This window comes from Oncorhynchus nerka, linkage group LG11, assembly GCF_034236695.1.
Source record: "Oncorhynchus nerka isolate Pitt River linkage group LG11, Oner_Uvic_2.0, whole genome shotgun sequence".
Taxonomy (NCBI): domain Eukaryota; kingdom Metazoa; phylum Chordata; class Actinopteri; order Salmoniformes; family Salmonidae; genus Oncorhynchus; species Oncorhynchus nerka.
The window spans coordinates 9,258,923-9,283,953 of record NC_088406.1 but is presented as its reverse complement, the minus strand read 5'-3'; the positions used below and the strand labels follow the sequence as shown (position 1 = coordinate 9,283,953).

At 43.0% G+C, this 25,031-nt stretch overlaps 1 protein-coding gene across 3 annotated transcripts in view; it reads left to right on the top strand.

Annotated features, from left to right (window-relative positions):
- Nucleotides 1-21,962, top strand: part of LOC135573941 (aldehyde dehydrogenase, dimeric NADP-preferring-like) — a 28,850-nt gene extending 6,888 nt beyond the window's left edge. For 2 of the 3 annotated variants that reach the window (XM_065024194.1, XM_065024193.1), the window contains 4 exons: nucleotides 13,574-13,715; nucleotides 14,556-14,722; nucleotides 16,067-16,166; nucleotides 17,932-18,377. In XM_065024194.1, coding sequence (XP_064880266.1) covers nucleotides 13,574-13,715; nucleotides 14,556-14,722; nucleotides 16,067-16,166; nucleotides 17,932-18,245 — 723 coding nt within the window. In that variant the 3' untranslated portion in view covers nucleotides 18,246-18,377. Of the gene's footprint in view, nucleotides 1-13,573; nucleotides 13,716-14,555; nucleotides 14,723-16,066; nucleotides 16,167-17,931; nucleotides 18,378-21,655 lie in introns of those variants that run through there. The other variant, XM_065024195.1, reaches the window with a different exon arrangement.
- The last annotated feature ends 3,069 nt before the right edge of the window (nucleotides 21,963-25,031 follow it).

The window sequence follows — 25,031 nt, the reverse complement described above, 5'->3', positions numbered from 1 at the left end:
TATTAAAGTGGCTGGAGTTGGGTCAGTGTCAATGACAGTGTGTTGGCAGCAGCCACTCAATGGTGGCTGTTTAACAGTCTGATAGCCTTGAGATAGAAGCTGTTTTTCAGTCTCTCAGTCCCAGCTTTGATGCACCTGTACTGACCTCGCCTTCTGGATGATAGCGGGGTGAACAGGCAGTGGTTCGGGTGGTTGATGTCCTTGATGATCTTTATGGCCTTCCTGTAACATCGGGTGGTGTAGGTGTCCTGGAGGGCAGGTAGTTTGCCCCCGGTGATGCGTTGTGCAGATCTCACTACCCTCTGGAGAGCCTTACGGTTGAGGGCGGAGCAGTTGCCGTACCAGGCGGTGATACAGCCCGCCAGGATGCTCTCGATTGTGCATCTGTAGAAGTTTGTGAGTGCTTTTGGTGACAAGCTGAATTTCTTCAGCCTCCTGAGGTTGAAGAGGCGCTGCTGCGCCTTCTTCACGACGCTGTCAGTGTGAGTGGACCAATTCAGTTTGTCTGTGATGTGTATGCCGAGGAACTTAAAACTTGCTACCCTCTCCACTACTGTTCCATCGATGTGGATAGGGGGGTGTTCCCTCTGCTGTTTCCTGAAGTCCACAATCATCTCCTTAGTTTTGTTGACGTTGAGTGTGAGGTTATTTTCCTGACACCACACTCCGAGGGCCCTCACCTCCTCCCTGTAGGCCGTCTCGTCGTTGTTGGTAATCAAGCCTACCACTGTTGTGTCGTCCGCAAACTTGATGATTGAGTTGGAGGCGTGCGTGGCCACGCAGTCGTGGGTGAACAGGGAGTACAGGAGAGGGCTATATATCTCTACCTCTATATCTCTATATATTTCTCTATCTCTATCCCTATATCTATATCTCTACCCCTCTACCTATATCTCTACCTATATCTCTACCCCTCTATCTATATATTTCTCTATCTCTATCCCTCTATCTATATCTCTACCCCTCTACCTATATCTCTACCCCTCTATCTATATCTCTACCCCTCTACCTATATCTCTATCCCTCTACCTATATCTCTACCCCTCTATCTATATATTTCTCTATCTATATATTTCTCTATCTCTACCCCTCTATCTATATCTCTAACCTCTATCTATATCTCTATCTATATATTTCTCTATCTCTATATCTATATCTCTATCCTCTATCTATATCTCTACCCCTCTATCTATATCTCTACCCCTCTATCTATATCTCTATCTATATCTCTACCCCTCTATCTATATCTCTATCCTCTATCTATATCTCTACCCCTCTATCTATATCTCTACCCCTCTATCTATATCTCTACCCCTCTATCTATATCTCTACCCTCTATCTATATCTCTATCCCTCTATCTATATCTCTACCCCTCTATCTATATCTCTACCCTCTCTATCTATATCTCTATATCTCCCTCTATCTATATCTCTACCCCTCTATCTATATCTCTACCCCTATCTCTACCCCTCTATCTATATCTCTCTATCTATATCTCTACCCCTCTATCTATATCTCTACCCTCTATCTATATCTCTATCCCCTATCTATATCTATATCTCTATCCCCTCTATCTATATCTCTATCTATCTCTATCTATATCTCTCTCTATCTATATCTCTACCCTCTATCTCTATCCCTCTATCTATCCCTCTATCTATATCTCTATCTATCTATCTATATCTCTACCCCTCTATCTATATCTCTACCCCTCTATCTATATCTCTATCCTCTATCTATCTCTATCTATCTCTATCTATATCTCTATCCTCTATCTATATCTCTATCCTCTATCTATATCTCTACCCTCTATCTATATCTCTACCCCTCTATCTATATCTCTATCCTCTATCTATATCTCTACCCCTCTATCTATATCTCTACCCCTCTATCTATATCTCTACCCCTCTATCTATATCTCTACCCCTCTATCTATATCTCTATCCTCTATCTATATCTCTACCCCTCTATCTATATCTCTACCCCTCTATCTATATCTCTATCCTCTATCTATATCTCTACCCCTCTATCTATATCTCTACCCCTCTATCTATATCTCTATCTATATCTCTATCCTCTATCTATATCTCTATCCTCTATCTATATCTCTATCCCTCTATCTATCCCTCTATCTATATCTCTACCCCTCTATCTATATCTCTACCCCTCTATCTATATCTCTATCCCTCTATCTATATCTCTACCCCCTCTATCTCTATCTATCTCTATCTATATCTCCCTCTATCTATATCTCTATCCTCTATCTATATCTCTACCCCTCTATCTATATCTCTACCCCTCTATCTATATCTCTATCTATATCTCTATCCCTCTATCTATATCTCTATCCCTCTATCTATATCTCTATCCCTCTCTCTATATCTCTATCCTCTATCTATATCTCTACCCCTCTATCTATATCTCTATCCTCTATCTATATCTCTATCCTCTATCTATATCTCTATCCCTCTATCTATATCTATACCCCTCTATCTCTATCCCTCTATCTATCCCTCTATCTATATCTCTACCCCTCTATCTATATCTCTACCCCTCTATCTATATCTCTACCCCTCTATCTATATCTCTACCTCTCTATCTATATCTCTATCCCTCTATCTATATCTCTACCCCTCTATCTATATCTCTACCCCTCTATCTATATCTCTACCTCTCTATCTATATCTCTACCCCTCTATCTATAGCTCTATCCCTCTATCTATATCTCTACCCCTCTATCTATATCTCTACCACTCTATCTATATCTCTACCCCTCTATCTATATCTCTACCCCTCTATCTATATCTCTACCTCTCTATCTATATCTCTACCCCTCTATCTATATCTCTATCCCTCTATCTATAGCTCTATCCCTCTATCTATATCTATACCCCTCTATCTATATCTCTACCACTCTATCTATATCTCTACCCCTCTATCTATATCTCTATCCTCTATCTATATCTCTATCCCTCTATCTATATCTCTACCCCTCTATCTATATTTCTTTATCTCTATCCCTCTATCTATATATCTCTACCCCTCTATCTATATCTCTATCTATATCTCTACCCCTCTATCTATATCTCTACCCCTCTATCTATATCTCTATCCATCTATCTATATCTCTACCCCTCTATCTATATATCTACCCCTCTATCTATATCTCTATCCCTCTATCTATATCTCTACCCCTCTATCTATATCTCTATCCCTCTATCTATATCTCTACCCCTCTATCTATAGATTTCTCTATCTCTATCCCTCTATCTATATATCTACCCCTCTATCTATATCTCTACCCCTCTATCTATAGATTTCTCTATCTCTATCCTCTATCTATATCTCTACCCCTCTATATATATCTATATCCCTCTATATATATCTCTATCCCTCTATCTATATATCTACCCCTCTATCTATATCTCTACCCCTCTATCTATAGATTTCTCTATCTCTATCCTCTATCTATATCTCTACCCCTCTATATATATCTCTATCCCTCTATATATATCTCTATCCCTCTATCTATATATCTCTACCCCTCTATCTATAGATTTCTCTATCTCTATCCCTCTATCTATATCTCTACCCCTCTACCTATATCTCTACCTATATCTCTACCCCTCTATCTATATCTCTATCCTCTATATATATCTCTCTCTATCTATCTATCCCTCTCTATCTATATCTCTATCCCTCTATCTATATCTCTACCCCTCTATCTATATCTCCCCTCTATCTATATCTCTACCCCTCTATCTATATCTCTACCCTCTATCTATATCTCTATCCATCCTCTATCTATATATCTCTACCCCTCTATCTATATATTTCTCTATCTCTACCCCTCTATCTATATCTCTACCCCTCTATCTATATCTCTATCCTCTATCTATATCTCTATCTATCTAAATCTCTCTCCCTCTATCTATATATCTATCTATCTATATCTCTATCCCTCTATCTATATCTCTATCTATATAGTCCCCCTCTATCTATATCTCTACCCCTCTATCTATATCTATATCTCTACCCCTCTATCTATATCTCTACCCTCTATCTATATCTCTATCCTCTATCTATATCTCTACCCCTCTATCTATATCTCTACCCTCTATCTATATCTCTATCCTCTATCTATATCTCTACCCCTCTATCTATATCTCTACCCCTCTATCTATATCTCTACCCCTCTATCTATATCTCTATCCTCTATCTATATCTCTACCCCTCTATCTATATCTCTATCCCTCTATCTATATCTCTATCCTCTATCTATATCTCTACCCCCCTATCTATATCTCTACCCCTCTATCTAAATCTCTACCCCTCTATCTATATCTCTACCCCTCTATCTATATCTCTATCCTCTATCTATATCTCTATCCCTCTATCTATATCTCTATCCCTCTATCTATATCTCTACCCCTCTATCTATATCTCTATCCCTCTATCTATACCCCTCTATCTCTATCCCTCTATCTATCCCTCTATCTATATCTCTACCCCTCTATCTATATCTCTACCCCTCTATCTATATCTCTATCCTCTATCTATATCTCTGTCCTCTATCTATATCTCTATCCCTCTATCTATATCTCTATCCCTCTATCTATATCTCTATCCCCTATCCCTCTCTCTATATCCCCTCTATCTATATCTCTACCCCTCTATCTATATCTCTACCCCTCTATCTATATCTCTACCCCTCTACCTATATCTCTATCCCTCTATCTCTATCTATATATTTCTCTATCTATATATTTCTCTATCTCTACCCCTCTATCTATATCTCTACCCCTCTATCTATATCTCTATCCTCTATCTATATCTCTATCTATATATTTCTCTATCTCTATCTCTCTATCCTCTATCTATATCTCTACCCCTCTATCTATATCTCTATCTATATCTCTACCCCTCTATCTATATCTCTATCCTCTATCTATATCTCTACCCCTCTATCTATATCTCTACCCCTCTATCTATATCTCTATCCTCTATCTATATCTCTACCCCTCTATCTATATCTCTATCCTCTATCTATATCTCTATCCTCTATCTATATCTCTATCCCTCTATCTATATCTCTATACCCCTATCTCTATCTATATCTCTATCCCTCTATCTATATCTCTACCCCTCTATCTATATCTCTACCCCTCTATCTATATCTCTACCCCTCTATCTATATCTCTATCCTCTATCTATATCTCTACCCCTCTATCTATATCTCTACCCCTCTATCTATATCTCTACCCCTCTATCTATATCTCTATCCCTCTATCTATATCTCTATCCCTCTATCTATATCTCTACCCCTCTATCTATATCTCTACCCCTCTATCTATATCTCTACCCCTCTATCTATATCTCTATTCTCTATCTATATCTCTATCCTCTATCTATATCTCTATCCCTCTATCTATATCTATACCCCTCTATCTCTATCCCTCTATCTATCCCTCTATCTATATCTCTACCCCTCTATCTATATCTCTACCCCTCTATCTATATCTCTATCCCTCTATCTATATCTCTACCCCTCTATCTATATCTCTATCCCTCTATCTATATCTCTATCCTCTATCTATATCTCTACCCCTCTATCTATATCTCTACCCCTCTATCTATATCTCTACCCCTCTATCTATATCTCTATCCTCTATCTATATCTCTATCCTCTATCTATATCTCTATCCCTCTATCTATATCTATACCCCTCTATCTCTATCCCTCTATCTATCCCTCTATCTATATCTCTACCCCTCTATCTATATCTCTACCTCTCTATCTATATCTCTACCCCTCTATCTATATCTCTACCCCTCTATCTATATCTCTACCCCTCTATCTATATCTCTACCTCTCTATCTATATCTCTACCCCTCTATCTATATCTCTATCCCTCTATCTATATCTCTACCCCTCTATCTATATCTCTACCTCTCTATCTATATCTCTATCCCTCTATCTATATCTCTACCCCTCTATCTATATCTCTATCCCTCTATCTATATCTCTACCCCTCTATCTATATCTCTATCCTCTATCTATATCTCTATCCCTCTATCTATATCTCTACCCCTCTATCTATATTTCTTTATCTCTATCCCTCTATCTATATATCTCTATCTATATCTCTATCTATATCTCTATCCCTCTATCTATATCTCTATCCCTCTATCTATATATCTACCCCTCTATCTATATCTCTATCCATCTATCTATATCTCTACCCCTCTATCTATATCTCTACCCCTCTATCTATATCTCTATCCCTCTATCTATATCTCTACCCCTCTATCTATATCTCTATCCCTCTATCTATATCTCTACCCCTCTATCTATATATCTACCCCTCTATCTATATCTCTACCCCTCTATCTATAGATTTCTCTATCTCTATCCCTCTATCTATATATCTACCCCTCTATCTATATCTCTACCCCTCTATCTATAGATCTCTATCCTATCTCTATCTATATCTCTACCCCTCTATCTATATCTCTATCCCTCTATATATATCTCTATCCCTCTATCTATATCTCTACCCCTCTATCTATATCTCTACCCCTCTATCTATATCTCTACCCCTCTATCTATATCTCTATCCCTCTATCTATATCTCTATCCCTCTATCTATATATCTCTACCCCTCTATCTATAGATTTCTCTATCTCTATCCCTCTATCTATATCTCTACCCCTCTATCTATAGATTTCTCTATCTCTACCCCTCTATCTATATCTCTATCCCTCTATATATATCTCTATCCCTCTATCTATATCTCTATCCCTCTATCTAAATCTCTATCCCTCTATCTATATCTCTACCCCTCTATCTATATCTCTATCCCTCTATATATATCTCTATCCCTCTATCTATATATCTCTACTCCCTCTATCTATAGATTTATATCTCTATCCCTCTATCTATATCTCTACCCCTCTATCTATAGATTTCTCTATCTCTACCCCTCTATCTATATCTCTATCCCTCTATATATATCTCTACCCCTCTATATATATCTCTATCCCTCTATATATATCTCTATCCCTCTATCTATATATCTCTACCCCTCTATCTATAGATTTCTCTATCTCTATCCCTCTATCTATATCTCTACCCCTCTATCTATAGATTTCTCTATCTCTACCCCTCTATCTATATCTCTATCCCTCTATATATATCTCTATCCCTCTATCTATATCTCTATCCCTCTATCTCTATCTCTACCCCTCTATCTATATCTCTATCCCTCTATCTATATCTCTATCCCTCTATCTATATCTCTACCCCTCTATCTATATCTCTACCCCTCTATCTAAATCTCTATCCCTCTATCTATATATCTACCCCTCTATCTATATCTCTATCCCTCTATATATATCTCTACCCCTCTATCTATATCTCTACCCCTCTATCTATATCTCTACCCCTCTATCTATATCTCTATCCCTCTATCTATATTGCTACCACTCTCTCTACCCCTCTATCTATATCTCTATCCCTCTATCTATATCTCTACCCCTCTATCTATATCTCTACCCCTCTATCTATATCTCTATCGCTCTATCTATATCTCTATCCCTCTATCTATATCTCTATCCCTCTATCTATATCTCTACCCCTCTATCTATATCTCTACCCCTCTATCTAAATCTCTACCCCTCTATCTATATCTCTACCCCTCTATCTATATCTCTACCCCTCTATCTAAATCTCTATCCCTCTATCTACATCTATATCCCTCTATCTATTTCCCTAGCGCGCCCTCTCTCTCCCTCTCTCTCTCTATATATATATATATAGTTGAAGTCTGAAGTTTAGATACACTTAGGTTGGGGTCATTAAAACTAGTTTTTCAACCACTCCACACAGTTCTTGTTAACAAACTATAGTTTTGGCAAGTCGTTTAGTACTTCCAACAATTGTTTACAGAGATTATTTAACTTATTATTCACTGTATCCAGTGGGTCAGAAGTTTACATACACTAAGTTGACTGTGCCTTTAAACAGCTTGGAAAATTCCAGGAAATGATGTCATGGCTTTAGAAGCTTCTTTAGTAGACCTCGACATGTCTGCTTCATCCTTGGGAGAAATTTCCAAACGCCTGAAGGTTCCACGTTCATCTGTTCAAACAATAGTACGCAAGTATAAACACCATGGGACCACGCAGCTGTCATACCGCTCAGGAAGGAGACGAGTTCTGTCTCCTAGAGATGAACGTACTTTGGTGCGAAAAGTGCAAATCAATCCCAGAACAACAGCAAAGGACCTTGTGAAGATGCTGGAAGAAACAGGTACAAAAGTATCAATATCCACAGTAAAACGAGTCATATATCAACATAACCTGAAAGGTCGCTCAACAAGGAAGAAGCCACTGCTCCAAAACCGCCATAAAATAGACAGACTATGGTTTGCAACTGCACATGGGGACAAAGATCGTACTTTTTGGTCGGTCCTCTGGTCCGATGAAATAAAAATATAACTGTTTGGCCATAATGACCATCGTTATGTTTGGAGGAAAAAGGGGGAGGCTTGCAAGCTGAAGAACACCATCCCAACCATGAAGTATGGGGATGGCAGCATCATGTTGTGGGGGTGCTTTGCTTGCAGGAGGACTGGTGCACTTCACAAAATAGATGGCATCATGAGGTAGGAAAATTATGTGGATATATTGAAGCAACATCTCAAGACATCACTGAGGAAGTTAAAGCTTGGTCGCAAATGGGTCTTCCAAATGGACAATGACCTCAAGCATACTTCCAATGTTGTGGCAAAATAGCTTAAGGACAAAAAAGTCAAGGTATTGCAGTGGCCATCACAAAGCACTGACCTCAATCCTATAGACAATTTGTGGGCAGAACTGAAAAAGTGTGCGAGCAAGGAGGCCTACAAACATGACTCAGTTACACCAGCTCTATCAGGAGGAATGGGCCAGAATTCACCCAACTTATTTTGGGAAGCTTGTGGAAAGCTACCTGAAAAGTTTGACCCAAGTTAAACAATTTAAAGCAAATGCTACCAAATACTAATTGAGTTTATGTAAACTTCTGACCCACTGGGAATGTGATGAAAGAAATCAATGCTGAAATAAATCATTCTCTCTGCTATTATTCTGACATTTCACATTCTTAAAATAAAGTGCTGATCCTACCTATTACGTCACAACCTTATTGTAAAATAGATTAAATACAAATGTTTCCAGATCAATCTACACACAATACACCATAATGTATTAAAAATGTAATTTATAATAATAGTAATATATATATATATATAATATAATTGTATACCCTATTTACATACAGTACCACTCAAAAGTTTGGACACCTACTCATTCAAGGGTTTTTCTTTATTTGAACTATTTTCCACATCGCTATGAAATAACACATCTGGAATCATGTAGTAACCAAAAAAGTGTTAAACAAATCAAAATATATTTAACATTTTAGATTTTTCAAAGTAGCCACCCTTTGCCTTGAACACTCTTGGCATTCTCTCCACCAGCTTCACCTGGAATGCTTTTCCAACAGTCTTGGAGGAGTTCCCACTTATGCTGGGCACTTTTTTGCTGCTTTTCCTTCACTCTGCGGTCCAATTCATCCCAAACCATCTGAATTGGGTTGATGTCAGGTGATTGTGGAGGCCAGGTCTTCTGATGCAGCACTCCATCACTCTCCTTATTGGTCAAATAGCCCTTACGCAACCTGGAGGTGTGTTTTGGGTCATTGTCCTGTTGAAAAACAAATTATAGTCCCAATAAGCGCAAACCTTATGGGATGGCATATCGCTGCAGAATGCTGTGGTAGCCATGCTGGTTAGGTGTGCCTGGAATTCTAAATAAATCATCAACAGTGTCACCAGCAAAGCATCCACACACCACCACACCACCTCGTCCATGCCTAACGGTGGGAACCCCACATGCGGAGATCATCTGTTTATCTACTCTGCAACTCACAGAGACACGGCAGTTGGAACCAAAAATCTCAAATTTGGACTCATCAGACCAAAGGACAGATTTCCCCCGGTCTAATGTCCATTGCTCGTGTTTCTTGGCCCAAGCAAGTCTCTTCTTCTTATTGGTGTCCTTTAGTAGTGGTTTCTTTGCAGCAATTCGACCATGAAGACCTGATTCATGCTGTGAAGCATTTATTTGGGCTACAATTTCTGAGGCTGGTAACTCTAATGAACTTATCCTCTGCAACAGAGGTATCTCTGGGTCTTCCTATCCTGTGGTGGTCCACATGAGAGCCAGTTTCATCGTAGCGCTTGATGGTTTTTGCGACTGCACTTGAAGAAACTTTCCAGATGAACTGACCTTCATGTCTTAACGTAATGATGAACTGTCATTTCTCTTTGCTTATTTGAGCTGTTCTTGCCATAATATGGACTTGGTCTTTTACCGAATAGGGTTAGCTTCTGTATACCACGTCTACCTTGTCACAACAACTGATTGGCTCAAATGCATTAAGAAGGAAATAAATTCCACAAATTCACTTTTAACAAGGCACACCTGTTAATCGAAATGCATTCCAGGTGACTACCTCATGAAGCTGGTTGAGAGAATGTCAAGTGTAAAGATGTATGCTGAGAGTCGGTAAGCAAGTTCAGGGAGTGAATACATTTACTTAATAAATCAACAAAACATGAACACCTGGTGACCTGTCATCAAGGCAAAGGGTGGCTACTTTAAAGAATCTAAAATATATTTAGATTTTTTTACTACATGATTCCATATGTGTTATTTCATATTTTTGATGTCTTCACTATTATTCTACAATGTAGAAAATAGTAAAAAAATAAAGAAAATCCCTTGAATGAGTAGGTGTGTCCACATTTTTGACTGGTACTGTAAGTAGACCCTTGCTATGAGTCTCAAAAATTATACTTGATGTTTCTACAGCTTGATTGGAGTCCACCTGTGGTAAATTCAGTTGATTGGACATGATTTGGAAAGGCACACACTTGTCTATATAAGGTCCCACATAATAAGGATTCCCCATTATAGTAAATGGAAAAACGTATATCTTCGTGGTCAATGTTCGTGTAATGAAAAATGTTTAGAAGAAAATCATGGTACCAATAATTGCTTCTAATACACCAGATGTATGTTCTTGAACCGATTTATTTTTAAAAATTTTTAAAATAAGCCACACATAAGGATGATTTTATTGCTAATGGAAGCCTGCAGTACCCTGGTCGGCCTTCAACTTCAGTAAACGGCTTCTGCATACATCGGTTCGGTTTGCTCCTAGCAGAACTCGGCTAATCAAAGCGACCGTGTGTGCTTGCATACTCCTTAAAGACCTTCGCTTGAAAAAACAAGGAAAAAAACGGCAATATTTGTTGTTTGTCCCTGTTGAGCCACCGTAGCAACAACATAGCAAGAAAATACTTCCTCAAAATAGTCCAAATGAATTTAAGACATATCAAGGAATCTGTCATTCATTTTGACGTTTCTGCCAAGGAGGTCCTAGTCGCGCAGTATTTCTCAATTCAAAGAATGTGAATGAACACTAGTCGTCTCTTGTTGAATGACAACAAACGCTTCATGTTCCTACTCCTACTTGGAGTGTTACTGTTAATGAACGGCTACCAAACTTCGACTTGCCTTAAAGAAAAAAAAATGTGTGCACAAATTGCCCACCCCAAAAAATGCCGTAGACCAAAAGGAACAAAAACGTCACATAATTGATAGCTGCTGGGACTGATAGCTGCTGGGTGTGATAGCTGCTGGGACTGATAGCTGCTGGGACTGATAGCTGCTGGGTGTGATAGCTGCTGGGACTGATAGCTGCTGGGACTGATAGCTGCTGGGTGTGATAGCTGCTGGGACTGATAGCTGCTGGGTCTGATAGCTGCTGGGACTGATAGCTGCTGGGACTGATAGCTGCTGGGACTGATAGCTGCTGGGTGTGATAGCTGCTGGGACTGATAGCTGCTGGGACTGATAGCTGCTGGGTGTGATAGCTGCTGGGACTGATAGCTGCTGGGTCTGATAGCTGCTGGGACTGATAGCTGCTGGGACTCATAGCTGCTGGGACTGATAGCTGCTGGGTGTGATAGCTGCTGGGACTGATAGCTGCTGGGACTGATAGCTGCTGGGACTGATAGCTGCTGGGACTGATAGCTGCTGGGTGTGATAGCTGCTGGGACTGATAGCTGCTGGGACTGATAGCTGCTGGGACTGCGATAGCTGCTGGGCTGTGACCGATAGCTGCTGGGACTGATAGCTGCTGGGACTGATAGCTGCTGGGACTGATAGCTGCTGGGTGTGATAGCTGCTGGGACTGATAGCTGCTGGGACTGATAGCTGCTGGGACTGATAGCTGCTGGGTGTGATAGCTGCTGGGACTGATAGCTGCTGGGACTGATAGCTGCTGGGACTGATAGCTGCTGGGTGTGATAGCTGCTGGGACTGATAGCTGCTGGGACTGATAGCTGCTGGGACTGATAGCTGCTGCGACTGATAGCTGATGGGACTGATAGCTGCTGGGTGTGATAGCTGCTGGGACTGATAGCTGCTGGGACTTATAGCTGCTGGGACTGATAGCTGCTGGGTGTGATAGCTGCTGGGACTGATAGCTGCTGGGACTGATAGCTGCTGGGACTGATAGCTGCTGGGACTGATAGCTGCTGGGACTGATAGCTGCTGGGGCTGATAGCTGCTGGGACTGATAGCTGCTGGGTGTGATAGCTGCTGGGACTGATAGCTGCTGGGACTGATAGCTGCTGGGACTGATAGCTGCTGGGTGTGATAGCTGACTGATAGCTGCTGGGGCTGATAGCTGCTGGGACTGATAGCTGCTGGGTGATAGCTGCTGCGACTGATAGCTGCTGGGGCTGATAGCTGCTGGGACTGATAGCTGCTGGGACTGATAGCTGCTGGGGATAGCTGCTGACTGATAGCTGCTGGGACTGATAGCTGCTGCGACTGATAGCTGCTGGGACTGATAGCTGCTGGGTGTGATAGCTGCTGCGACTGATAGCTGCTGATAGCTGCTGGGACTGATAGCTGCTGCGACTGATAGCTGCTGGGACTGATAGCTGCTGGGTTTGATAGCTGCTGCGACTGATAGCTGCTGGGACTGATAGCTGCTGGGACTGATAGCTGCTGGGACTGATAGCTGCTGCGACTGATAGCTGCTGGGACTGATAGCTGCTGGGACTGATAGCTGCTGGGGCTGATAGCTGCTGGGACTGATAGCTGCTGGGACTGATAGCTGCTGGGGCTGATAGCTGCTGGGACTGATAGCTGCTGGGGCTGATACTCGCAGGTGCTTTTTCAAAGCCTATGTCAGATACTCCAGTGAGTGTAATTTGCTTATAATAAGGAGTTGACTTGAAAGAAGAAACATTTTCCGCTGTTCTACTTTTAGGTATGTAATTGTAAATGTGTTTATTCTTTTGTTTCTAGCAATATTCATACACAAATTATAACCAAACCAAATCCGCGTAAAAGTTTTTAAATAAATGTGCTGACCCCTTACAGTACTTCCGCATGTACCCCAGGTTGAAGAATCACAAAATAATGCAAAGATTGTTTTCCTTAATCCAAGGAGTTCTATGGGCCCGACCCCAAATCCTCCCCTGACTATGGCCGCATCATCAACCAGCGCCACTTCAACCGCGTAATGGCTCTACTGGATGGCTACACAGCGGAGCTAGGGGGCCAGAGTGACTCATCACAGCGCTACATTGGTATGCAGACTGATAAGGGCTCACAGATATTTGGTGATACATTTGTAGTTGACTTGGGTTGTAATAGTAGTGTATTTGACCTCGCGTTCCAACATGCCAGGGACATTTCCCAAAGTTCCAAGGTTTTCCAGATATCCCAGTTGAAGGATTCCCAGTTTTTTTTTAATTATTATTATTTATTTTTTTTACCTCTAGGCAAGTCAGTTAAGAACAAATTCTTATTTTCAATGACTGCTTAGGAACAGTGGGTTAACTGGCTGTTCAGGGGCAGAACGACAGATTTGTACCTTGTCAGCTCGGGGATTCGAACTTGCAACCTTTCGGTGACTAGTCCAACGCTCTAACCACTAGGCTACCCTGCCGCCCCAGTTGAAGGATTGCCTCCCTGCTTATTCCCTCTTGATTCCAGGAATATCCCAACTGGCAATCCTCCAACTAAGAATTTACCAATTGGCATTATCCAACTGGTATTTCTCCAACTGGTATTTCTCCAACTGGGGATTTCTCCAACTGGGGATTTCTCCAACTGGGGATTTCTCTAGTTTGGGATTTCTCCAACTGGGGATTTCTCCAGTTTGGGATTTCTCCAACTGGGGATTTCTCCAGTTTGGGATTTCTCCAACTGGGGATTTCTCCAGTTTGGGATTTCTCCAACTGGGGATTTCTCCAGTTTGGGATTTCTCCAACTGGGGATTTCTCCAGTTTGGGATTTCTCCAGCTTGGGATTTCTGGAATACCGAGGACTTTGGGAAAGTTCCAGAAATGTTGCAGTTGGAAATCCTCTGAAACACTTGGGAACTATGCTTGGTTGGCCAACAACCCTGACCTCTGACCCCTCAGCCCCCACGGTGGTGAAGGACGTGCCCCCCCATGCTAGGCTGATGCAGGAGGAGATCTTCGGCCCTCTGTTGCCCATAGTGACCGTCAGCGACATAGATGACGCCATCCACTTCATCAGCGAGAGAGAGAAGCCCCTGGCGATCTACGTCTTCTCCTCCAACAAGAAGGTCTGAAGGGAGCCAGTGAGTAAGGCTGAATCCCAAATCAATCCCTGGGACCTTACGCTCATCTGGAGATCTTATATAAATGAATTAGTAAAGCGACATGGTGTAACTTCACACGGTGGAGCTATTAAGAGATTGCTGACGTCTGTCAAATCCACTCAGATCTCCACAAGTGGGTTTCGGGGTTGATTTGGGATTGGGCATGGGCCACATTTAGGTGAGCTCTTGGTGAAATGTGATTATACTGTAAGAAGGTGAGCTGTTACTGGGGCAACAACATTTGTACTTATATTGGTATGTACAGTATGTATTTATATATGGGGGGCTGATAAAAGACATCCCTCTCTCTGTCATTAAGGTGATAAGACATCCCTCTCTCTGTCAATAAGGTGATAAGACATCCCTCTCTCTGTCCATAAGGTGATAAAAGACATCCCTGTCTCTGTCATTAAGGTGATAAGACATCCCTCTCTCTGTCAATAAGGTGATAAGACATCCCTCTCTCTGTCAATAAGGTGATAAAAGACATCCCTCTCTCTGTCAATAAGGTGATAAAAGACATCCCTCTCTCTGTCAATAAGGTGATAAAAGACATCCCTCTCTCTGTCAATAAGGTGATAAAAGACATCCCTCTCTCTGTCAATAAGGTGATAAAAGACATCCCTCTCTCTATCATTAAGGTGATAAGACATCCCTCTCTCTGTCATTAAGGTGATAAGACATCCCTGTCTCTGTCATTAAGGTGATAAGACATCCCTCTCTCTGTCATTAAGGTGATAAGACATCTCTCTCTCTGTCATTAAGGTGATAAGACATCCCTCCCTCTGTCATTAAGGTGATAAGACATCCCTCTCTCTGTCATTAAGGTGATAAAAGACATTCCTCTCTCTGTCATTAAGGTGATAAAAGACATCCCTCTCTCTGTCTCTGTCATCAAGGTGATAAAAGACATCCCTCTCTCTGTCTGTCAATAAGGTGATAAAAAACATCCCTGTCTCTGTCATCAAGGTGATAAAAGACATCCCTCTCTCTGTCTCTGTCCATAAGGTGATAAAATACATCCCTATCTCTGTCTCTGTCATTAAGGTGATAAAATACATCCCTATCTCTGTCTCTGTCATTAAGGTGATAAAAGACATCCCTCTCTCTGTCTCTGTCATTAAGGTGATAAAAGACATCCCTCTCTCTGTCTCTGTCATCAAGGTGATAAAAGACATCTCTGTCTCTGTCATCAAGGTGATAAAATACATCCCTCTCTCTGTCTCTGTCCATAAGGTGATAAAAGACATCTCTGTCTCTGTCATCAAGGTGATAAAAGACATCCCTCTCTCTGTTTCTGTCCATAAGGTGATAAAGCGAATGCTGGCTGAGACTACCAGTGGCGGGGTGACAGTCAACGACGTTATGATGCACTACACCCTCAACTCTCTGCCCTTCGGGGGTGTAGGTAAGAAGTGTTCTATGATACTTTACATGTACGCTAAGTCTTTGGGATGTTGCCTAGCCAGACCTAGGTTGGCAAGCTAGCCGGTATTGGATCGATGCTGGTTAACTGATGGCAGCCACTTCCGGGCCCAACCACAGCTTGCCACTACAATAGTCATGCCTACGGCAGTCCAATGGTGGCTTGCCTGAGGTAGACAGACAGACTGAGTCTAAATTTACCCTTTGCCCCAATGCCCTCACTAACTTGTTGCCTATGGTAACAGAACCTCATTCCAACACTACCACACATTTGTCCAGGACCTGAGGTGTTGGTAGCCTGAGTCGGAGGATAGCCTGAGTCGGAGGGTAGCCTGAGTCGGAGGGTAGCCTGAGTCGGAGGGCAGCGCATCCTTGGGACTGAGTTGGAGGGTAGCCTGAGTCGGAGGGTAGCCTGAGTCGGAGGGCAGCCTGAGTCGGAGGGTAGCCTGAGTCGGAGGGTAGCCTGAGTCGGAGGGTAGCCTGAGTCGGAGGATAGCCTGAGTCGGAGGGTAGCCTGAGTCGGAGGGCAGCGTATCCTTGGGACTGAGTCGGAGGGCAGCGTATCCTTGGGACTGAGTTGGAGGGTAGCGTATCCTTGGGACTGAGTTGGAGGGTAGCGTATCCTTGGGACTGAGTTGGAGGGTAGCGTATCCTTGGGACTGAGTTGGAGGGTAGCGTATCCTTGGGACTGAGTTGGAGGGTAGCGTATCCTTGGGACTGAGTTGGAGGGTAGCATATCCTTGGGACTGAGTTGGAGGGCAGCGTATCCTTGGGACTGAGTTGGAGGGTAGCGTATCCTTGGGACTGAGTTGGAGGGTAGCGTATCCTTGGGACTGAGTTGGAGGGTAGCGTATCCTTGGGACTGAGTTGGAGGGTAGCGTATCCTTGGGACTGAGTTGGAGGGTAGCGTATCCTTGGGACTGAGTTGGAGGGCAGCGTATCCTTGGGACTGAGTTGGAGGGTAGCGTATCCTTGGGACTGAGTTGGAGGGTAGCGTATCCTTGGGACTGAGTTGGAGGGTAGCGTGTCCTTGGGACTGAGTTGGAGGGTAGCGTATCCTTGGGACTGAGTTGGAGGGTAGCGCAAGTCGAAAGGGATGCGCGAGTCGGAGGGTAGCGCGAGTTGGATGGTAGCCTGAGTTGGAGGGTAGCAGATCCTTGGGACTGAGTCAGAGCGTAGCCTGAGTTGGAGGGTAGCGCGTCTGTGGGACTGAGTAGGAGAGTAGCCTGAGTTGGAGGGTAGCGCGTCTGTGGGACTGAGTAGGAGAGTAGCCTGAGTTGGAGAGTAGCACGTCCTTGGGACTGAGTTGGGGGGTAGCCTGAGTTGGAGAATAGCACGTCCTTGGGACTGAGTCGGGGGTAGCCTGAGTTGGAGAGTAGCACGTCCTTGGGACTGAGTCAGAGGGTAGCTTGAGTTGGAGAATAGCACGTCCTTGGGACTGAGTCGGGGGTAGCCTGAGTTGGAGAGTAGCACGTCCTTGGGACTGAGTCAGAGGGTAGCTTGAGTTGGAGAGTAGCACGTCCTTGGGACTGAGTCGGGGGGTAGCCTGAGTTGGAGAGTAGCACGTCCTTGGGACTGAGTCGGAGGGTAGCTTGAGTTGGAGAGTAGCACGTCCTTGGGACTGAGTCGGAGAAATACTGCTAGAGCGTCATGCAGCTAACGACTAATCCTTAACAACAAGTCACATGAACCCCTGACCCCCCACTCCCCTAATTTCACCCTAGCCCTGTGACCTCTGAACCCCACAGGTCAGAGTGGAACAGGCAGGTATCATGGGAAACACACCTTTGACCAGTTCAGCCACCATCGGGCGTGTCTGGTCAAGTCCCTGGGCATGGAGGAGGTCAACATGGTGCGGTATCCACCCCAGAACCGCCAGAAGGCTCGCAGGGTCAGGCTGACCATGAGGACCCCACTGGTCGACTTCTCTAGGAAAACCTACATCTGGGCCGTGACGGCCACAGTCTTTGCTTTCGGTCTCTTGGTCACCTTGACTGCCATCCTGCTAATTGCTGGTGGCCTGAACTGCACCTGTTGGAGGGTCTGGCAAATCTGGCGCTAGTCTGTACCTGTTGGAGGGTCTGGCAAATCTGGCGCTAGTCTGTACCTGTTGGAGGGTCTGGCAAATCTGGCGCTAGTCTGTACCTGCATTGGCCGACGTACACTAACGTTCAGAAGTTTGGGGTCACTTAGAAATGTCCTTGTTTTTGAAAGAAAAGCACATTTTATGTCCATTAAAATAACATCAAATTGATCAGAAATACAGTGTAGACATCGTTAATGTTGTAAATGACTATTGTAGCTGGAAACGGCACATTTTCTTTGTTTTCTTTGTTTCTGGCCATTTTGAGCCTGTAATCGAACCCACAAATGCTGATGCTCCAGATACTCAACAAGTCTAAAGACCAGTTTTATTGCTTCTTTAATCAGAACAACAGTTATCAGCTGTGCTAACATCATTGCAAAAGGGTTTTCTAATAATCAATTATCCTTTTAAAATGATAAACTTGGATTAGTTTAACACAACGTGCCATTGGAACACAGGAGTGATGGTTGCTGATAATGGGTCTCTGTACTTGGATTAGTTTAACACAACGTGCCATTGGAACACAGGAGTGATGGTTGCTGATAATGGGTCTCTGTACTTGGATTAGTTTAACACAACGTGCCATTGGAACACAGGAGTGATGGTTGCTGATAATGGGTCTCTGTACTTGGTTTAGTTTAACACAACGTGCCATTGGAACACAGGAGTGATGGTTGCTGATAATGGGTCTCTGTACTTGGATTAGTTTAACACAACGTGCCATTGGAACACAGGAGTGATGGTTGCTGATAATGGGTCTCTGTACTTGGATTAGTTTAACACAACGTGCCATTGGAACACAGGAGTGATGGTTGCTGATAATGGGTCTCTGTACTTGGATTAGTTTAACACAACGTGCCATTGGAACACAGGAGTGATGGTTGCTGATAATGGGTCTCTGTACTTGGATTAGTTTAACACAACGTGCCATTGGAACACAGGAGTGATGGTTGCTGATAATGGGTCTCTGTACTTGGATTAGTTTAACACAACGTGCCATTGGAACACAGGAGTGATGGTTGCTGATAATGGGTCTCTGTACTTGGATTAGTTTAACACAACGTGCCATTGGAACACAGGAGTGATGGTTGCTGATAATGGGTCTCTGTACTTGGATTAGTTTAACACAACGTGCCATTGGAACACAGGAGTGATGGTTGCTGATAATGGGTCTCTGTACTTGGATTAGTTTAACACAACGTGCCATTGGAACACAGGAGTGATGGTTGCTGATAATGGGTCTCTGTACTTGGATTAGTTTAACACAACGTGCCATTGGAACACAGGAGTGATGGTTGCTGATAATGGGTCTCTGTACTTGGATTAGTTTAACACAACGTGCCATTGGAACACAGGAGTGATGGTTGCTGATAATGGGTCTCTGTACTTGGATTAGTTTAACACAACGTGCCATTGGAACACAGGAGTGATGGTTGCTGATAATGGGTCTCTGTACTTGGATTAGTTTAACACAACGTGCCATTGGAACACAGGAGTGATGGTTGCTGATAATGGGTCTCTGTACTTGGATTAGTTTAACACAACGTGCCATTGGAACACAGGAGTGATGGTTGCTGATAATGGGTCTCTGTACTTGGATTAGTTTAACACAACGTGCCATTGGAACACAGGAGTGATGGTTGCTGATAATGGGTCTCTGTACTTGGATTAGTTTAACACAACGTGCCATTGGAACACAGGAGTGATGGTTGCTGATAATGGGTCTCTGTACTTGGATTAGTTTAACACAACGTGCCATTGGAACACAGGAGTGATGGTTGCTGATAATGGGTCTCTGTACTTGGATTAGTTTAACACAACGTGCCATTGGAACACAGGAGTGATGGTTGCTGATAATGGGTCTCTGTACTTGGATTAGTTTAACACAACGTGCCATTGGAACACAGGAGTGATGGTTGCTGATAATGGGTCTCTGTACTTGGATTAGTTTAACACAACGTGCCATTGGAACACAGGAGTGATGGTTGCTGATAATGGGTCTCTGTACTTGGATTAGCTAACACAACGTGCCATTGGAACACAGGAGTGATGGTTGCTGATAATGGGTCTCTGTACTTGGATTAGCTAACACAACGTGCCATTGGAACACAGGAGTGATGGTTGCTGATAATGGGTCTCTGTACTTGGATTAGTTTAACACAACGTGCCATTGGAACACAGGAGTGATGGTTGCTGATAATGGGTCTCTGTACTTGGATTAGTTTAACACAACGTGCCATTGGAACACAGGAGTGATGGTTGCTGATAATGGGTCTCTGTACTTGGATTAGTTTAACACAACGTGCCATTGGAACACAGGAGTGATGGTTGCTGATAATGGGTCTCTGTACTTGGATTAGTTTAACACAACGTGCCATTGGAACACAGGAGTGATGGTTGCTGATAATGGGTCTCTGTACTTGGATTAGTTTAACACAACGTGCCATTGGAACACAGGAGTGATGGTTGCTGATAATGGGTCTCTGTACTTGGATTAGTTTAACACAACGTGCCATTGGAACACAGGAGTGATGGTTGCTGATAATGGGTCTCTGTACTTGGATTAGTTTAACACAACGTGCCATTGGAACACAGGAGTGATGGTTGCTGATAATGGGCCTCTGTAAGCCTATGTAGATATTCCATTAAAAATCAGCCGTTTCCAGCTACAACAGTCATTTACAACATTAACGATGTCTACACTGTATTTCTGATCAATTTGATATTATTTTAATGGACAAAAACTGTGCTTTTCTTTCAAAAACAAGAACATTACCAAGTGACCCCAAACTGTTGAACGGTAGTGTACGTTCAACAAAAGACGTGTCTGGTTTCCTTGGCTTTAGAATATTGTCCATTGTCTTTGTGTGTCTGTCTCTGTGACTAAACACCTTGTTGGTGCCAAACTCTTGACTGCTGTTTGTGGTTTTTGGCTTTCCACCCCCCAATCCTCTGTAATGACGATGAGCCACTGACTTTGGTGCTGGCGAGCCGTCGTACGCTTGGTCGACGTATGGTTGTCTAATCTTCCTTTTTAATCTATCATTTAATTCCAATCAGACAGCCGAGTTGTAATTCAGCTTTGATTGTTTACCTCTTGTTAAAGCACTGATCAAGATCTAGAACCACCAAAACTGCTTTCACATATAATGTCACATAGAAGAGGTTTGCTGGAATGGAAAGCAACATACGCTAACTAACATTGTGCATCGCTGATTTTCCACTAAAATTCCAATAACTTTTTTCAAAAATCCTGGTTGGAGGATTCTGGATTTCCTGCTGCTTCCTTCCTGATTTTGGGGAATCTTCCCACTGAGATTTCTGGGAAACGCTGCATGAACGTCATAACATTTAATGTTTCTAACCCTTACTGCCCCCCCCCACAGGTCAGAGTGGAACAGGCAGGTATCATGGAAAACACAGCTTTGACCAGTTCAGCCACCATCGGGCGTGTCTGGTCAAGTCCCTGGGCATGGAGCGGGTCAACATGCCGCGGTATCCACCCCAGAACCACCAGAAGGCTCGCAGGGTCAGGCTGGCCATGAGGACCCCATTGGTTGACTTCTCCAAAGGCACCTACATCTGGGCCGTCACGGCGTCCATTGTGGCTCTGGGACTCCTGGTCGCCCTGACTGTGATTCTAATACTAGCGGCCGGCGTCAGCTGTACCTGTTGGTGATTGATGGATAGACACAGGGGGGGGGGGGTTCATGGGGGTTAGTGGGGTTAGGGTTGCATTTTTGGAATCGTTCACAAAAATTCCCTGTTTTTTCCAGAAATCCTGTTTGTAAGATTTCTGATTTCCTGCTTCTTCATTTATGATTACGGGAATCTTCCTACCGGGGTTTCTCAGGAAAACCTGGGAATCTTGGGAAAGAGTCGAGACACAGTGAACTGTTGTATTAATACATAAAGGTCAAGGCATTATGTGAATATTATTGGTTTGTTTGTCCATGTCTTCCTTTTCTATTATGTCTGTTGTATGAATTTGTATCTAATGACTGTTTTTCCAGTTTTAAATTTTTTTTTAATGATATTATAAAATACTATTTATGAAGTTCTCTCACTTAACAACAGTTCAAAAGATGAAGTAGACTAATCCATTAACAACCATGTCTTTAGTAGGTCTGATGTCCTGCTCACATAAACCTTTGATGAATATGTCCCAGTGTTACAGAAATGTTGTTTCCTCTTTCCTTTTAAAGTGGATGGTGGTACTAGAGGAGGGGGGGGGGGTGTAGCTGTCAGCGTTGTTTTTATTCTCCTGCTGCACTTGGTAGCCCTGCCTGGTCGGTACAATAATGTCAATTCGATCTTTATTGGCCAATTCTGGACGTGCCTTTTGTGTCTCTCCTGCAACAGTTGCACACACCCCAGGTTCCATCCCAAATTACATACTATTCCCGATATGGTGTACTACTCTTGAACAGGGCCTATAGGGCTCTGGTCAAAAGTAGTGCTCTATACAGGGAATAGGATGCCATTTAGGGCCTATAGGGCTCTGGTCAAAAGTAGTGCTCTATACAGGGAATAGGATGCCATTTAGGGCCTATAGGGCTCTGGTCAAAAGTAGTGCTCTATACAGGGAATAGGATGCCATTTAGGGCCTATAGGGCTCTGGTCAAAAGTAGTGCTCTATACAGGGAATAGGATGCCATTTGGGACACACTTACAATACACTTCTCCCCTGGAGAGTTCAGGAAGTGTTAAATCAAATGTATGTCTATAAATAATACTCAATATAACAGAAGACATGTTTCACCTGCTGAGGTGAAATGTATACCAACTATCTTTTATTAGCATCACTAAATAGTATATATTTAAGCAATACGGCCCAAGGGGGTGTGGTATATGGCTAATATACCACAGCAAACATCTGTTCTTAAGCACGACGCAACGCAGAGTGCCTGCATACATCTATTAGCCGTGGTATATTAGCCATATACCACAGCTAACGTCTGTTCTTAAGCACGACGCAACGCAGAGTGCCTGCATACATCTATTAGCCGTGGTATATTAGCCATATACCACAACTAACGTCTGTTCTTAAGCACGACGCAACGCAGAGTGCCTGCATACATCTATTAGCCGTGATATATTAACCATATACCACGGCTAACGTCTGTTCTTAAGCACGACGCAACGCAGAATGCCTGCATACATCTATTAGCCGTGGTATATTAACCATAAACCACGGCTAACGTCTGTTCTTAAGCACGACGCAACGCAGAGTGCCTGCATACATCTATTAGCCGTGGTATATTAACCATATACCACAGCAAACGTCTGTTCTTAAGCACGACGCAACACAGAGTGCCTGCATACATCTATTAGCCGTGGTATATTAGCCATATACCACAAACCCTGAGGTGTCTTTTGGCACTTATAAACTGGTTACCAGCATACACAGAACGGTAAACAAGTAGTTTTGCATCATACCTGTGGTATATTTAAGCAATAAGGCTCGAGGGGGTGTGGTATGTGGCCAATATACCACGGCTAAGGGCTGTTCTTAGGCAAAACCGCAACGCACCCCCGATGTGCCTTGTTGCTGTTCTAAACTGGTTACCAACGTAATTAAAGCAGTAAAAATACATGTTTTTTCATACCCGTGGTATATGGTCTGATATACCACGGCTGTCAGCCAATCAGCATGCAGGACTCAAACTACACAGTTTATAATACCAATTTAGGTCATTACCTAAGGTTCAGACTGTAGAACCTTTGGATTGTGTTTGTTTTTTTACCCAGAGTTTATACACAGTACTGTGTTTAGGCTGTTACAAATTATTATACATTAAACACCAGGTGGCAGCAGAGAGCTGCTCTGATTTTACAAAACCGTTATCATAAATAACCACCCCGTTACATGCTCTTGGATGCCTTTCTCTCCTCAGCCATCTAATAGCCTGGTGGTTAATGCTGGTGAATACAGCCAGGCATTATGGAGTAATTGTTCACTCACTGTTGTCAATAAAAAACAAATTGTGTTGTCAATTATTTTTTAAACAATAGTGTTGTCAATAAAAAACATGATGGTGTAATCTGTAATGTCTCTATTAGTCTAGTCTGGGTCTGGTCTGGTTTAGTCTAGTCTGGGTCTGGTCTGGTTTAGTCTAGTCTGGGTCTGGTCTGGTTTAGTCTGGGTCTGGTCTGGTTTAGTCTAGTGTGGTCTTTGTTCATCTGGTTTAGTCTGGTCTAATGTGATCTGGTCTAGTCTGGTGTGGTCTGGTCTGGTTTTTATCTGGCCTAGTTTAGTCTGGCTCTAGTGTAGTGTAGTCTGGTACCATAGAGCTACACATACCCAGTACTGTGGAACAGGGGGAGTCGAGGGGGGGAGGTGTAGTGTAGTGTAGTCTGGTACCATAGAGCTACACATACCCAGTACTGTGGAACAGGGGGAGTCGAGATGGGGAGGTGTAGTGTAGTCTGGTACCATAGAGCTACACATACCCAGTACTGTGGAACAGGGGGAGTCGAGGGGGGTAGGTCTAGTGTAGTGTAGTCTGGTACCATAGAGCTACACATACCCAGTACTGTGGAACAGGGGGAGTCGAGATGGGGAGGTGTAGTGTAGTGTAGTCTGGTACCATAGAGCTACACATACCCAGTACTGTGGAACAGGGGGAGTCGAGATGGGGAGGTGTAGTGTAGTGTAGTCTGGTACCATAGAGCTACACATACCCAGTACTGTGGAACAGGGGGAGTCGAGATGGGGAGGTGTAGTGTAGTGTAGTCTGGTACCATAGAGCTACACATACC